Here is a 15,370-nt window from a genome sequence, read left to right on the forward strand (position 1 = left end):
TTAACAATTTCTGCATTCATGACTACCCATCAATCTTCTACAAGATCATTCATGGAAACTATTTCTGTTGCTTTCTTCGTCTAAAGATTATTTTCCTGCGGATTAATGAAAAAAATGCCTGGCTACTCTTCGGTTCTGAAAAAAGTAATGGCCTTGAGGATGGTCCATGAGTGTTTACATTATACAAGCAAAGTTGCTTTATAGCCAAAAAACATGAAATAGCAGGCCATTTCTATACAAAAAGGGCGGAGAGGCTACTAAAGATTCGTCATGCTTTGTCCATCACCATAACCACTGTTCTTCTGTCACGTAATTTTCTGATGCTGACTTCTTTGGAACTGCATTTGGCTTGTTCGCGACCTTCTTTGCAAGTATTCTATGATTTTTTTGTTCAACCGGGTTGGCAGAGACCTTTGTGGTGCTTCTTCTGTTCAAAGCAAAGAACAAAATGTTAAGAATATAGGGAACCTCTGTTTTGCTCTTCATTCAATTGGAATTTGGATTCCAAAAGGCAGGGGAAAGGTTTTACATCCTGGGCTACACACTTGTCATATTCGGTCACTGGAAGAAACTTTTCTTTTGATATCAACGAGAAATTTGCAGAAGGAAAAAGGAATCAACACAATTTCAAAAGAAGTGAAGTCTGTCAGACAGCGGTGCGACCATCCCAGCCACAATCATTGGCTGAGAACGATCCTCTACTGCATTAATGGCCTGAAGGCCACAACGCTGTCACTCACGCTCTGATCGCACGGCCATGGTTCATCAACCATGAAGACTTAGGTTCCTGTCTCCTTAGAACTCAAGGATACAGAGGTACGAGCCTATAGAACAGATCCTGTTCAAGTGAGGTCGTAACCTTGTAGGCAGCAAGAGCGCTAGATAAACAGTTCTTCTATTTCGTAAGTTTTCAATGTGGGACACTAATGACTAGTGCGCTTGGTTACTTTCGTCATTTAACCATAGGTTTACGCGCATATCGCATAGCTCATCTCAATAGTATTATTGTTGGACTACTTATTCACTCGATCATGTTATATAAGAAGATTTTCACACTTATTAAATCAGTATTTATTCTAAAAAGATAAATGGAATAGAAATTTAATAATGTTTAAGAATTATAATTAGAGTAATAGAAAAAGATTGAACAACCTTCATAAATAAATGAACTAGCGACCCAGAATGACCCATTTGTATGGAGCTATGTTAAAGACGACAATGAGCTCAAGCAAACTGTTCTAGTGCAAATGGGTCATTTCGGGTTGGCAATAATATTTTTGGATAACTAGTGATTCAAAAGATAACTCATAATCTAATCACAGAAGAACAAGTGATTCAAAGAATTTATTTGAGTTGTTAAACGGCGTATTATTTATAAATGTAAGTTTCGATGTACCACTGGGAATAAGATTCTTTGCTGTGAGTGGGGTATAGATGCTAAAATTTTGAGTTAGTTTTGTTTTGCTGTTTTTGTCTTGATTGGGTTGGTATAGGATGTGGTTGATACTTGTATAGTGTCAGTGTTCTTTAGCTTCATTGCTGAAGAGAGTTTTGAGTGGGTTGTTTATTTACAGCCCTAACCGTAAACATGAAGGGATGGTATTTGTCAATCCATTCTTCGATATCTCATGTTATGCAAAATTTTGTTTGTGAGAAAGCTGATGGGCCACAACTAGTGCTCGCATTGAAAAAAGAAAGAAAAAGTATATTTGCAGCTCTCTTTCTGTGAATTTAACATCAAAGACTTGCAAGCCAAATGAAAACATTCTGTATTTGTGATCGCTAATAAGCATGACAAGAAAAAGAAATTACGCATTACTTCATCGTATCGGCTAAAAGTTTGCATTACATTTCATTGTTTCCTAGAGATACATGAAAAGAACATCCATTGCCTAAAATAAATGTGAGTGTAGATTTTCACTTGTTAATTAGAGAATGAAATCTTATGAACTGAAGACCCTCTATTAATTAGTTAACAAAGCAGATGGGTGGAAGATCCAATGAGCTCCAAAGTGACAATTCACCATCGTTGCTTGAAGAAGAGGAAGAAGACCCCATTTGAACTGAACTTTGCTGGTTTCCCTCCTCCCTTTCTCTCATCATTTCCACATATTCTTCTTCTGCATTCTTCTCTGCTTTGCTGTTGTTACATGCCTTTTGTAGATTACTTAATTGGTCAGACATTCCCCTTCCTTTCACATTTCCGGATATGAGCTGCCGCTTTAAGCACTCGGGTATTCCATTGAAGGCATAGAGAGAAGCTGAGAACTTCCTTTCATATTTCATCCTCTTCATGGCTGCTCTAAGCATTGATGGCTCATCAGTGTAGTTCTCTGGCTCCACCGGCTCCTCAATCTCTTCAGCAATCTCAAAGGGTGAATAGAAACAGGTTCCAACAGCATCCAAAAATTGGAAATCCTGAGTTCCAATATCAGTGCCTGCTTGTTCTCCATCTTCTTCTCCTTGCCCTCCAAAATTACCATCTCCACTACAAGTTTGTGCTACACTAGTACTCCAGTTATAGTCGAAGTTGATTTCTCTGCCTCCAGAGTCTTCTTTTTCAGTCAAAAAGGATTCAAAATTTGTGGTCATATACTCATAACTAGCAGTTGCACTAGTACTAGGTACAATGTTGTTGCAGTTGGTGTAATCTTCAGAGTCGTTAAGGTAATCTGTGAATGAGGTACCTGAGAAATCTGTTACTTCTTCTCTGTATAGTTCTGCTTGTAGCTTTTCTTGCTGGCCAATGGGCAAGGAAGAATTGGATGAAGCAGTACAAGTGCTGTTTCTTGCTTTGAGCCTTTGGAGAAGGAGGTTAGTGATCTTTGAGGGAAGAGCTGGGGATGAAGATGAAGATGAGGAACAAGGCCAGAAGTTTGTCCGAGTGTTGGCACCACGAAGCAAGCAAGCAGCCTCATCATAGGCTCTGGCTGCCTCCTCTGCTGTATCAAAAGTGCCTAACCACACTCTTATCTTTTGTATGGTGTCCTTAATCTCAGCCACCCATCGACCGGACGGCCTTTGCCGGACACCAACAAATCGCTTTCGGGCTCTTACCGGCCCTCCTAGAGCCGCTGATGCCGCAGCTTCCTTCACCATGTGATCCCAAGCCATGGTTTCCTCACTAGAACTTTTGTCTTCCACTGCCTCTCCAGCCTTTCTCTTCCTAGCCATAAATACTTTGCTGTTTCTTTATCTCTTTTCTCTATGCTTGGGGAGCTTGTGGAGGATATTCTTTAGCTGGTGAAATGTTTGTGTTGATCTGATCATGCATTTATATGAAGGCAGTGGAAGATCCTGCCAAATGAGTGTGGTGATCAGCTGAAAGGGTCCTGCTGCTTGTTCTTGTTTATTTGTTTGTTTTTAATATTGGCTTCATATCGAACCATATGGAGGCTTCTCTTTAACAATGAACTATAAAACAGGCCATTTAATTGATGCAATTTAGAGAATTTTGCTTTGACCCAGCCAAAGGGATACCTATTACCTAGAGTTCTCTCCCATGATACTATTTTAAGAATTCATTATTTTTTAGCTTGGAAATATAAGCCTGAATGGGTCATTAAACACACTTCTCTTCTTAATCTATTTGATTATGCCATTATGATTTATTCAATGTAAATAATCTATTCTAACAAGTCATTAACCTATCCTTATCATCAAGGAGACTAGAATACCATAATAGTCGTCACTCTTGGAAAAGAGAGTACAATATTAGGAGCAAATGGCACCTTTTCCTGTCACTGTTTGCAGATAATTGCATTATAAAACAGTAAATTAAACCAATAGGACCCTAAAAACCCAACATCATGTCGGTTAAGTGTTACTCAGAAGCTGCCATGAAGTGAAATTTTCAAATATATTTCCTATCAAATTGAAACACTGCTAGTAGTGCATTATATTTTCACTTGGCTGTCACATTCTGGTAAAGGCCTCTGATATTATTAATCTACACAATTAGCCTATTTGCACTTTGCTGTTAAAATCATACATATGTTAACATGAAAAGAATGTAATTTCTGATACCTTCTCAGCAGCGTCAGGGATGGGTTATTCACAAGTGGAATATTGTCTTCTTCTCATTGGCTATCATCGACATAGCCACAAAGAAAATACAAATTCAACGGCATTTTACAAGAGCAGATATTTCAGAGAGTCTAAGAACCCAAAAAATACGCACCACTGCACCACCTTAGATGCCTAGCTTGGTAACTATAAAGAAATCATAAATGATCCATTGCCCCATCTATTGGTTTTAACACTTAACTGCGTATTTGGATAAGGGTTGAAGGGTTTTGTATGATTAGTTTAACGGGTCATATTCGTGTCGACCCATATAGTTGTCTATCTATAACTCGACACGACAGAAAACTCGGCTTATGAACCCAAATTGTCACCCCTAAATTTAAGATATCGATCGATTTGTTTTATATCAATCGGGTTTCATTTTCATATTCATTGTACGTCTTCAATGAGACATAGAAAAAGAGGCAGCCATGAAGACAATCAGCAATAATTATGTACTTTAAGATACATGTAAATTTGTAGCAGATAAATTAAGGATCAAAGAGATGGTGAAAACTGTTTCTCCTTCAATATGCAAGGAAATTTAATATTCCTGGTCATTTTCAAGCCCAACGAAGCTGATCAATAATATTCCTAATTAAACAAGAGAGGCCGCTATCATTTTGCCTTTGTTATTATAATTGAAGTCAAGGAAAACGATATCTCCAAAGCCCCACCACAATATGCCTGTCCAAAACCCTAAAAGCAGACAAAAGAAGAAATATTATAGAACACCCCTTTTTCAATATTCTTATTCTGATATTTTCAACAACAATTAATATTATGTTATCTTATTTCTTTTTGTATATATGCTTGTATTCTAATCTTGATCCAGCAAGCTGAGATAATGACATTCTTGGACTAACTCCTATTTTCTATCTGCTTGTTTAATATTGTAATTGCTTATATACTATGCAACAAGCACATTACAAGAATTCATTGGTTAACTCGCCCAATTTGACACACTTGTCAATCATAGGAGTGAGAGATCATTTTTTCTGTTCTTTTTAATATTGTTCTCTCTCTCTCTCTCTCTCTCTCTCTCTATATATATATATATATATATATATATATATATATCAGCAAAAATATATTTACCTACTTTGATTAAAAGTTACCCGGGTAACTTTTGATTTTATCTTAGATAAATGATAATTTAATACGATATGGTAACGAGTTTTCTATAGCCTCAAAAAAGCTTCTCCTTAAACTACATAATTCTCTTCTGCATATTTTTTCCTTTCTCAGTGATGCCATCTCTTTCCTTTCTCTAGTACAGTTGACATAGTCTTAGCATCAAGCAAGACAGGAAAACAACATGCAGTCAGAGACAAAGGGAAAACGAAGAGGAATTTCTCATAGAGAATGTACCGCGTACTTCCATAACAAAAGAAGAGACCAAGTAAATTCTAAGCGGTTGGTGGCATTCTTAATTATCGGATCTACGGTTTGAATTTTTACGGGTGCAAACAATTTTTTGTGATTACGCCCGTCGACAAAGTCAGAGTCTTACTCAATCTGTATAGAGGGTGTGCTTTACACGGGTTCAAAGTTTAATCAACAAGAATAAGTATACGAAATGAACCCCCCATAGAGAAATTTTCTGTTATAAAAATAAATAAAAAATAAAAAATAAAAAGAAGGAGAAGAGATTAAGTAAGTCCAAATGCTGATAATTTTTCCTTATGTCGGTCTTTATTGTCCCCTTGAATTTAACCAACACGCAAGCTTTATGATTTTGTTAATGAAACTCCTCAAACATAATCAATAATAAATACTACTACAACCTCTGTAAACATGTAGCAAAAGATGGACAAATGGGGATGGGTTGTTAAGCAGCTCTTTCTTCATAATATATATCAATTTGGTCTCAAAAGTCAAGCAAGCAAAGACTTGGTACGCCATACTCTAGCTTGGGCTGCCATTTGTAATGCCTTTGTTCTTCCAACTATATAGTCTATATTAAGGAAAAAACAGTTGGAGAAAATCATGTATTAGCCATTAATTATCTTCATGCATGTGCCAAGAGCACCTGAAGATGTCAATCAGTGTTCTTGTTACTCCACGTGGATGTCCAGGAACAAATCAAATGTCTCCAACTTTCAAGCTGTACATATAATAATAATGGATGATCCAGTGTATAATTCCCTGTGCAGGCATGTTTCCCTGGAAACATGGCTTTCAAGTTAAGTTACAATTAAGCATATGCTGCCTGTCCAAGAGATCATAAGAGAATTTGAATCAATCAATTCTGTATTTATTTATTTATTTTTTAATTAGAGTTAAATGCTCGTTATCTCGTGCGGTTTAACAAGTTTATTTAATTTACTCAAGTTTTAATTTATATTGTAATTTGTAGATGCTACCTCGCTTATAGCTAAAAACGAAAATAGTACTTTTGTCCAAAATCTGTCTATTAAATTGATGGAAGTTCACGTCAATCCAATAAAAAATTGACATATGACAATGTCTAATGTTAAAAATTATAAATAAAAAAAATAATAAGGAAAAAAACTAAAAATATTAAAATAATTAAAAAAACTTCAAAAAAAAATATTTATTTTTTTAAAAAAATAATAATAATAAAAAAAAGTGGGGAAAATGAGTTTAGGATGTTGATATGTATTGGAATGTGATCAAGATAAAGATGGGGCTTAGCCGACGAGGTGGGTTCGAAACGAATTTAGTTTTTCACAATCATGGGCTTCCCCGTACATTTGCTCAGAGAGCCCAAGCCCAAATACATTTGCTCTGAGAGACGAAGCCCAAATTAATTTTAGTTTTTCACTATCATGGGCTTCCACTAGTTATAGCATACTATGTAATTCATTATTTTGATTACACAACATTATGACTTATTCATGGGCCTTCAGGTGGCAACGTCTGTACACGTCTTCAGGAAAACACATCGGCTGCTTCTTGTAGTTTTGTGGGTTATTGTTTCGGAGGGGTGCAGGTGGCCTTCGTCTACTCCTACTTCGTTTGGTTCGTAGAATAAACTCCTGAAATATAATAGCTATTCTTAAGACTAATCCATTCCACATAGGAATAACTATTCTTTTCGAACGGGAATAATAGCTATTGATGATTATGAGGTCTGGGGTTTGGAGTATAGACGTGGGCAATAATTGGTGGGAACTCTAGAGAAAAGACGACCGCATCATGATGCCCCAAATATAACTTATCAATTCAAAGTATTTGGGTCAGAAACTAAGATGTTTTACTGACTCATGAGAAGATTTCCTGCTTTCAGTGCTTTGTGCAGTTATGCTTTGCAGTGGATATGACAATGCTCCAAGAGAGCAGTGCTATTGGCTACAAAGAGCATTCTTGATTATTTATAGTAAAACGATTTATTCATTGCCAGAAAGCATAGAAGTTGTATATATCATCCACCAATTAGTTGGTTGATTTAAGAAATTGCATGATGTAAACTAAATTGTTCATGGAATTGAAAAGTTGTTAGCATTAATCTAACATCTCAAGAAAATGCTCTGTAAAGTAGTTAACCCACAAAATAACCGAGAATGACGCAATGCATATACCCGCCACCCAAGGAATCTGCAATTATAGAAGGCTCATCGATCAGCTGTTACTCTAATTACCACAGCTTGTTCTGAACCCCACACAAAAGGCAAACAAAAAACGGAGTGTTTTGAGTCAAAGTTACCACTTCAAAGCTTATAGGGACACTAAAAAATTTCAAGCAACCATATTCCATGGAAGATATCAAGATAAATAGTTGAAAAAAATTAAAGGCTCATTATAACAAATCAAGCATCTAACTATTCAAAACCCAACTATAAATGCACCTTTGGGTATGAAATCCTCTCAGCTCGAAAAATCAACTAATTCCAAAGTCTTTTTTTTTAAAAAAAAAAAAAAATCAATGGCATTTCACTAGCTTGTGTTAGAACTAGCTATCTTGTATTTGAAAAGTATTCGCACATCTTCCTCTTTTCTTTCCTCTTTGATTTTTAGGAGCGGCAAAGATGCCATCCTTAATTTGTAATTTTCCTTTCCCCAGTTTCCATGTTTGAGTAGAAATAAATAAATAAATAAATCCACCAATCACAGTGAAGATATTAGATAATTTAGATATGCAAAAGTGATGTTGACTTACTTTATTAAAGCATATATGTATACGTTGGATCTATCATTGTGAAGCTATGCAAACTTCACTTGTTTCCTTATTGAGAAGAAATATATGTATATATATATATATATATATATATATATATATATATACATTCACACTAATGACAAATTTTGAATGGATAGTTCAATCGACTAGTGCCTTATAAAGCGAAATTCACTGGTTTAAATTGATTTCTTTTGTTTTTATGGGTAATAATTGTTCTAAATCCATAATTTCTTATACTTTTTCTAATTAATATTTGTCAAATTAGAGGCATCAATTTGTATTTCAACTTATTAAGTCGGTTTTAAGAGTCCTTGTATTTATTTAACGTTGTGATTTGATGATACGTACCACTCATGAGGACTTTCTAAGCATCTACGTACGCATGACTTGACTAACATGTTCCGTCTACTTTGGGTTTGGAATTTTATCTCAATTCAAACATGGTACTATACCCCTCTTCTAGTACTCTTCTATACGAAATTTTGAGCTTATTGATGTTGTGACGTGATAAAATCAGTAAAGACTTTTTTACCTACTCCATTGACCGACGTACTAAAAATAAAGGGAAGTGTTATTTTATATTCTTTCATTTATTTCTTATTTATCTTTTTTTTTTTTTTTTTTTTTTTTAAAAAAAAATATTAATTATTATATCTGTAAAGTTAGACCTTTATTCACGTGGACTCTTAAAGATATAATGGTTCAATTTTTTTTTTTTTTTTAAAAAAGAAAATGAATAAAAAAGTTCCTTCTCGATCTATATATAAGAGTCACATGGGTTTTTTAACCCATTCATTATTTACCTGATCATTTCATTTTATAATATATAGTTTCAAAGATAGTTTGTTTAATTGTTATTATATAAATCACAAATAATTCCTGCAACTCAAATTTGCTACAAACCGAGCAAAGAGTAGTAAGCTCTTTTTATTCACACGTACACAACTTATATATATATAGCATACATACTGTTTAATTGATCATCATACTTTCATTACACAACATTATGACTTATTCATGGGTCTTTCTGTGGGCCGCAACGGTTGTATGCAGAGGGAACACACTTTTTGTTGGGGTTCTGTTTCTTTACGCAACCATTGTAGGTTGGGGTGCCAGGAGTACCACACGCTGGCTTGTTGTGATTCCCAGTACTTCCGCCTGTAGAACCACCTGCATCTTAAAATATAAAATCAAATCAATACATAAAAAATAAAATTAGTATACTTTTAGTGTTGATAAAATATAAAACAATTTCTTATATATATATAGAATGGCTTTAATTGAATTGCTTAGAGACACATGCATGCATGGTGGAGACTGATGAAAAAAAATTGGAAATTTATGGTCTCACCACTTTGGGCCAATTCTCGAGCGAGAATTGAAGAGGGCGAGAAGAGAATGGAAGCCAAGAGAACGCAAACGAAAAGAATGATCTTCATGTTGGGTGTATGGAATATTGTGTTAACCATTTGCCTCCTATACTCCTATTTATAGTCGATTCAAGTGGATGGGGTTTTTGGTAATTTGGTAATATTATTTATATACCCATCATCGATTAGAAAACAGGCCATGTTTGAGTGGAATGAAAAGCAAAAGATACCATATCTCACTTTTGACAATAATTTAAAATAGATAGAAAATATTAATTATTTAAAGTTGACTCCAAGTCTCAAAGTTATAGAACGAAAAATAAAAACGAGAAAGTTATGTCCAAGATTAATTAATTAGTGACTAATTATGTAATATAGTATATAAATGAATAAAGCAGACAAAGTAATAGAGTATATGTATAGACTAATTATCAAAACCCATGTAATCTCCAATATGGCTGTGTGATGACAATGCATGGCAAGATTTCTCTCATACTTTTTTTCAACATCCATGCATTGGGGAGGTGTAATTAAATTAGTAAAAAGAAAATAAAAAGGAAAGCTCGATCGGTGTCCATCAACATAATAATTAAACAGTAAAGTCTTTTACCAATCTTGATTTTGTTGGGATTATAAGCTAGCTCTTTAAGAAATGAACATATAGATCGATTTACCTAGCTACTGATACAATTAATTAATGAAAAGAATTAATTATCAAATTAACCATGTGCATTAATGTAGATCTTTATTACTAAAAATTGACTCCAAGTCTCAAAGTTGGCCACCATCGAATCATGCATGATCTAGCTATATAATTTATAAATGAATAAAAGTTGATGCTGTCGGGCTCCATGAAATAAGACAAACAAATTAGTTGTTAGAATAGAGCTACGTAATAAAGCAAAAAGCCTTGAAAGTGTGAAATGACGCCAGTGCTTTTGGAATCCATGGCCTGAAACAGAAAGCTTAATGATAAGAACTAAGAAGGAAGGTTGAAGGATCATTCATGGCAAGTGGCAAGGGACCCATTTCACAGGCTTTCCATCGTCACGCCTCTTGCGTAATACTGCATTATGGAAGCTTTACATATGTGATCACCGACAGTGAAGATATACAAAAGTGATATTTTTATGACTTTATTAAAGCATATACTTAGGATAATGATGTAGAAAAAAAACATTACTCACATCTGCACTATAACCTTAAAATAATCAATTATTATGGGACTAAAGTGCTACACACAAGGTTGATATTTTAAAAAATAAAACGCACAAAACTGCTTTTACAGCACGAACACTAATTATTGTCGTCCGCATACAACAAAAATATTAGAGCCTATGGAATTGTTAAGCGAGATCGAGTAATTACTACTAAAATGGGGGTTAAGTGCCAATATACTTGCGAGATCGAGTAATTACTACTAAAAAGAGGGTTAAATGCCAGTATACTTCTTCTTTTTTTAAATTTTTTTTAAAAATTTTTATTTTTTATTTATTTTTTTTTACTGGTGTTTGTATAGAATGCCTGCATTTTGTGCTGTTAAAACTAAAATATCGGATATGTTTAATATTTATTGGCGCTTTGTCTTAAGTGCTGATAAATTATCAGCAAATTAGTAAAATTTAACTCGATAAATTTGTCAATGCTTTGTCAAAAAGCCAAATGTGAGGTTAAAACAAAGTATTATTGTGGGAGTTTGCTAGAGCTTTAATAATTTAGCAGCATAATTATTAAAAGTACCGCTAATTATTTTTCAAAACAATGTCGTTTTGTCGTAATAAGAACATTTCTTCCATATAATTTAGATAATCAACTCTTTATTGCAATACATCATCCATTTCTTTTATCTCCTTCTGTTGTATCATCATCATCTCCAGGGTGCTTCATCACTTGTAGTTTCCCTTTTATTTCTTCAATTTTTATTTCCAACTTCTGTTAATTTAGCATCCAGGGATATGCCAATTGAAGTGAATTGTTCCTCACAACATCATGCTAGAATTTTATTTTTTTATCATGTCGCATGGGGTGTTCCCTATATATGATACTAGAGTATAGTTGAAGGTGAGCCTGAAAATGGGTGTGGATGTTAAAGTTGTAAATGAATGTCAACAACATGATGCCTGAGCCTAATCATGTCGTCTTTTCACTCGCATTAGGAACTCACAAGGATATTAACAATAAAACGACATTTATACCTATTGGGGCGACAAAAGTCGACCTTTCAACTTCACAGTTGCTCAAACAAACTTTTGCACTACCATCATATATAGCTTACTATTCTGCACATACAACTGAAAGCGGCAATTTTCCTTCACCCTTTACACTCACAACCTCAATGAAATAGAGTCATTTTTGGGTTAATTCCCTACGATTACGAAATCAAGCATGGAACCGACCTAAGAAGAAGTTATTGGAGTTACGAAAGAAATTTTGAGCTCATATTGGTCATGCGTTGAGAATGAGAATTGAATTTCTAAGATCTAAACGGCCACCTTGTGTTTGAAAAGTATTCCCACATCTTCCTCTTTTCTTTCCTCTTTGATTTTTAGGATCGGCAATGACCATCCTTAATTTGTAATTTTCATTTCCCCCGTTTCCATATTTGAATAGAAAAAATAAATAAATAAATCCACAAAATCACAGAAGATATTAGATATGCAAAAGTGATGTTGACTTACTTTATTAAAGCATATATGTATACGTTGGATATATCATTGTGAAGCTATGCAAACTTTCACTTGTTTCCTTATTGAGAAGATATATATATATTCACTTGTTTCCTTATTGAGAAGATATATATATATATATATATATATATATATATATATATATATATATATATATGACAAGTTTTTAATGAATAGTTCAATCGACTAGAGATCATGCCTTATGAAATGAAATGACCGGTTCAAATTGATTTCTTTTGTTTTTATGGGTATTAATTAATTGTTCTAAATCCACAATTTCTTATACTTTATCTAATTAGTATTCGTCAAATTAGAGGCATCAATTTGTATTTCAACTTATCAAGTCCGTTTTAAGAGTCCTTGTATTTATTTAACGTTGTGATTTGATGATACCACTCATGAGGACTTTCTAAGCATCTACGTACGCATGACTTGACTAACATGTTCCGTCTACTTTGGGTTTGGAATTTTATCTCAATTCGAACATGGTACTATACCCCTCCTAGTACTCTTCTATACGAAATTTTAAGCTTAATTATTAATGTTGTGACGTGATAAAATCAATAGAGACTTTTTTACCTACTCCCTTGACCGACGTACTAATTAATTAAAAATAAAGGGAACTGTTATTTTATATTCTTTCATTTATTTCTTATTTATCTTTTTAAAAAAAAAAAAAAAATTTAAAATAGTAATTATTATATCTGTAAAGTTACACATTTATTCACGTGGACTCTTAAAGATATAATGGTTCATTTTCTTTTCTTTTTTTTTAAAGAAAATTAATAAAAAAGTTCCTTCTCTATAAGAGTCACATGGTTTTTTTAACCCATTCATTATTTACATGATCATTTCATTTTATAATATATAGTTTCAAACATAGTTTGTTTAATTATTATTATATAAATCACAAATAATTCCTGCAACTCAAATTTGCTACAAACCGAGCAAAGAGTAGTAAGCTCTTTTTATTCACACGTACACAGCTTATGAAATTATATAAACATATAGCAAACTACATATTCTCAACCCATGCATGCACTATATATATATATAGCATACGTACTACTTATTCATACTTTCATTACACATCATTATGACTTATTCATGGGTCTTTCTGTGGGCCGCACTTTTTGTATGTAGAGGGAACACACTTTTTGTTGGGGTTCAGTTTCTTTACGCAAGCTTTGTAGCTTGGGGTGCCAGGCGTACCACACGCGATTGCTGGCTTGTTGGGATTCCCAGTTCCGCCGGAACCACTTGCATCTTAAAATATAAAACCAAATTAATTAACACATAAAAAATAAAATTAGTATACATTTAGTGTTGATAAAATATAAAACAATTTCTTATAAATATAGAATGGCTTTAATTGAATTGCTTAGAGACATATGCATGCATGGTGGAGACATGATGAAAAAAAATTGGAAATTTATGGTCTCACCATTTTGAGCCAATTCTCGAGCGAGAATTGAAGAGGGCGAGAAGAGAATGGAAGCCAAGAGAACGCAAACGAAAAGAATGATCTTCATGTTGGGTGTCTGGAATATTGTGTTAGCCATTTGCCTCATATACTCCTATTTATAGTCGATTCAAGTGGATGGGGTTTTTGGTAATTTGGTAATATTATTTATATACCCATCATCGATTAGAAAACAGGCCATGTTTGAGTGGAATGAAAAGCAAAAGATACCATATCTCACTTTTGACAATAATTTAAAATAGATAGAAAATATTAATTATTTAAAGTTGACTCCAAGTCTCAAAGTTATAGAAGGAAAAATAAAAAGGAGAAAGTTATGTCCAAGATTAATTAATTAGTGACTAATTATGTAATGTAGTATATAAATGAATAAAGCAGACAAAGTAATAGAGTGTAACTAAAACCCTTGAGGGGCCACGACCACGAGATCGTGTGAAACGACGCTGTTGCCACCATTAATGCTTTTGGAATTCATGGCCTTGAACACAATCACAGTATGTATTACATGATGTTGTATATAGTAAAACAGAAATCTTAATAATTAATCAGAATTGAGGAAGGTTCAGGGGAAGTGGGAAGGGACCCATTTACTGGGCTTTTGTGGAAGCTTATATATCCGAGAGTGTAATCCACCAATCACAGTGAAGATATTAGCTTTGCAAAAGTGATGTTGACTTACTTTGTTAAAGCACATACGTTGGATATCTATCATTGTGAAGCTATGCAAACTTCACGTGTTTCCTTATTGATCGAGATGAAATATATGTATTTATATAAATACACCTCACGACACTCGTGACCAAAAGACCACGCTTTATGGAGCAGATGTTATTGGTTCGAATACTCCTATTCATTTTTCTTTTCCTTGTGTGAACATGTCATGTGGCATGACTGTTTAGGTGCCATGGCAGTTGTTGAGATTGGTTCCATCACTGGCCAACCACAAGGTGTATGTAGGCACCCCTGGCACGACGCAAGCATACTTGATCAACAATCCTAAGGTGTTCACGGCTGTGCTCGAGAGGTTCATAGAAAATTCTTTTTGAAGGCTGTGATTTGTATTGATGGTAGAAGACACTATTATTGAGGTAAATTACTTAGTCTTTTAGCTGAGATCAATATTTTTTGCTTTCCGTTGTATTTTACTCTGATGTTTATTGTCAAGATAATATATTCAGTTAATTAATGTGAGAGCGCATACTACGAGTAACACTTCAAGTTAATTACCTTATTTAAGTGTAAATGGCAGCTCTAGCAATAACAATAATTTGTACCAGTGCAACGATGAGTGTAGGTGGTAAAGATTACAATATCAACATTAAAAATAAAAAATAAAAAAAATCACCATGCATTTATACATATAAAATGAGAAAAGCAACGAGCGAGTAAGAGAGAGAGGATATGATCGGATGGTTAATCAGCTGTAATTTGGTTGGCACACCAGCACCTCGAGGAGGCTTGTTGCCTCCCAGGAAGTTGCTTGACATTCTATCTCTCTTAATTTCTTTGTGGTGAAGTGTATTTTAGATGAGGTTATATTTACTCACTGTATAAGGTAGCGATGTTGAATCATGGCTAAGAGGTTTAAGTTGTTGAATATTCTTGACTTACTCTCTTGCCA

At 34.0% G+C, this 15,370-nt stretch overlaps 1 protein-coding gene, 1 long non-coding RNA gene and 1 other non-coding gene across 3 annotated transcripts; all 3 read right to left on the minus strand.

Moving 5' to 3' along the window:
• Positions 1-640: 640 nt before the first annotated feature.
• On the minus strand, positions 641-856 carry LOC132183523 (small nucleolar RNA U3). The gene has a single exon (XR_009440481.2). It is a non-coding gene; the product is annotated as a small nucleolar RNA U3 (small nucleolar RNA).
• Positions 857-1,968: 1,112 nt separating this feature from the next.
• Positions 1,969-3,174, minus strand: LOC132180505 (uncharacterized). Its single transcript, XM_059593365.2, has one exon. It carries the CDS (start codon positions 3,172-3,174, stop codon positions 1,969-1,971), a length of 1,206 nt encoding a protein of 401 aa, XP_059449348.2.
• A 10,024-nt stretch (positions 3,175-13,198) lies between these two features.
• On the minus strand, positions 13,199-13,804 carry LOC132183221 (uncharacterized). The gene is made up of 2 exons (XR_009440378.2): positions 13,711-13,804; positions 13,199-13,532 (listed from the first exon to the last, which is right to left on the minus strand). It is a non-coding gene; the product is annotated as an uncharacterized LOC132183221 (long non-coding RNA).
• Positions 13,805-15,370: the final 1,566 nt, after the last annotated feature.

This window comes from Corylus avellana, chromosome 5 (assembly GCF_965113065.1).
Source record: "Corylus avellana chromosome 5, dhCorAvel1.hap1.2, whole genome shotgun sequence".
In the NCBI taxonomy this organism is placed as follows: domain Eukaryota; kingdom Viridiplantae; phylum Streptophyta; class Magnoliopsida; order Fagales; family Betulaceae; genus Corylus; species Corylus avellana.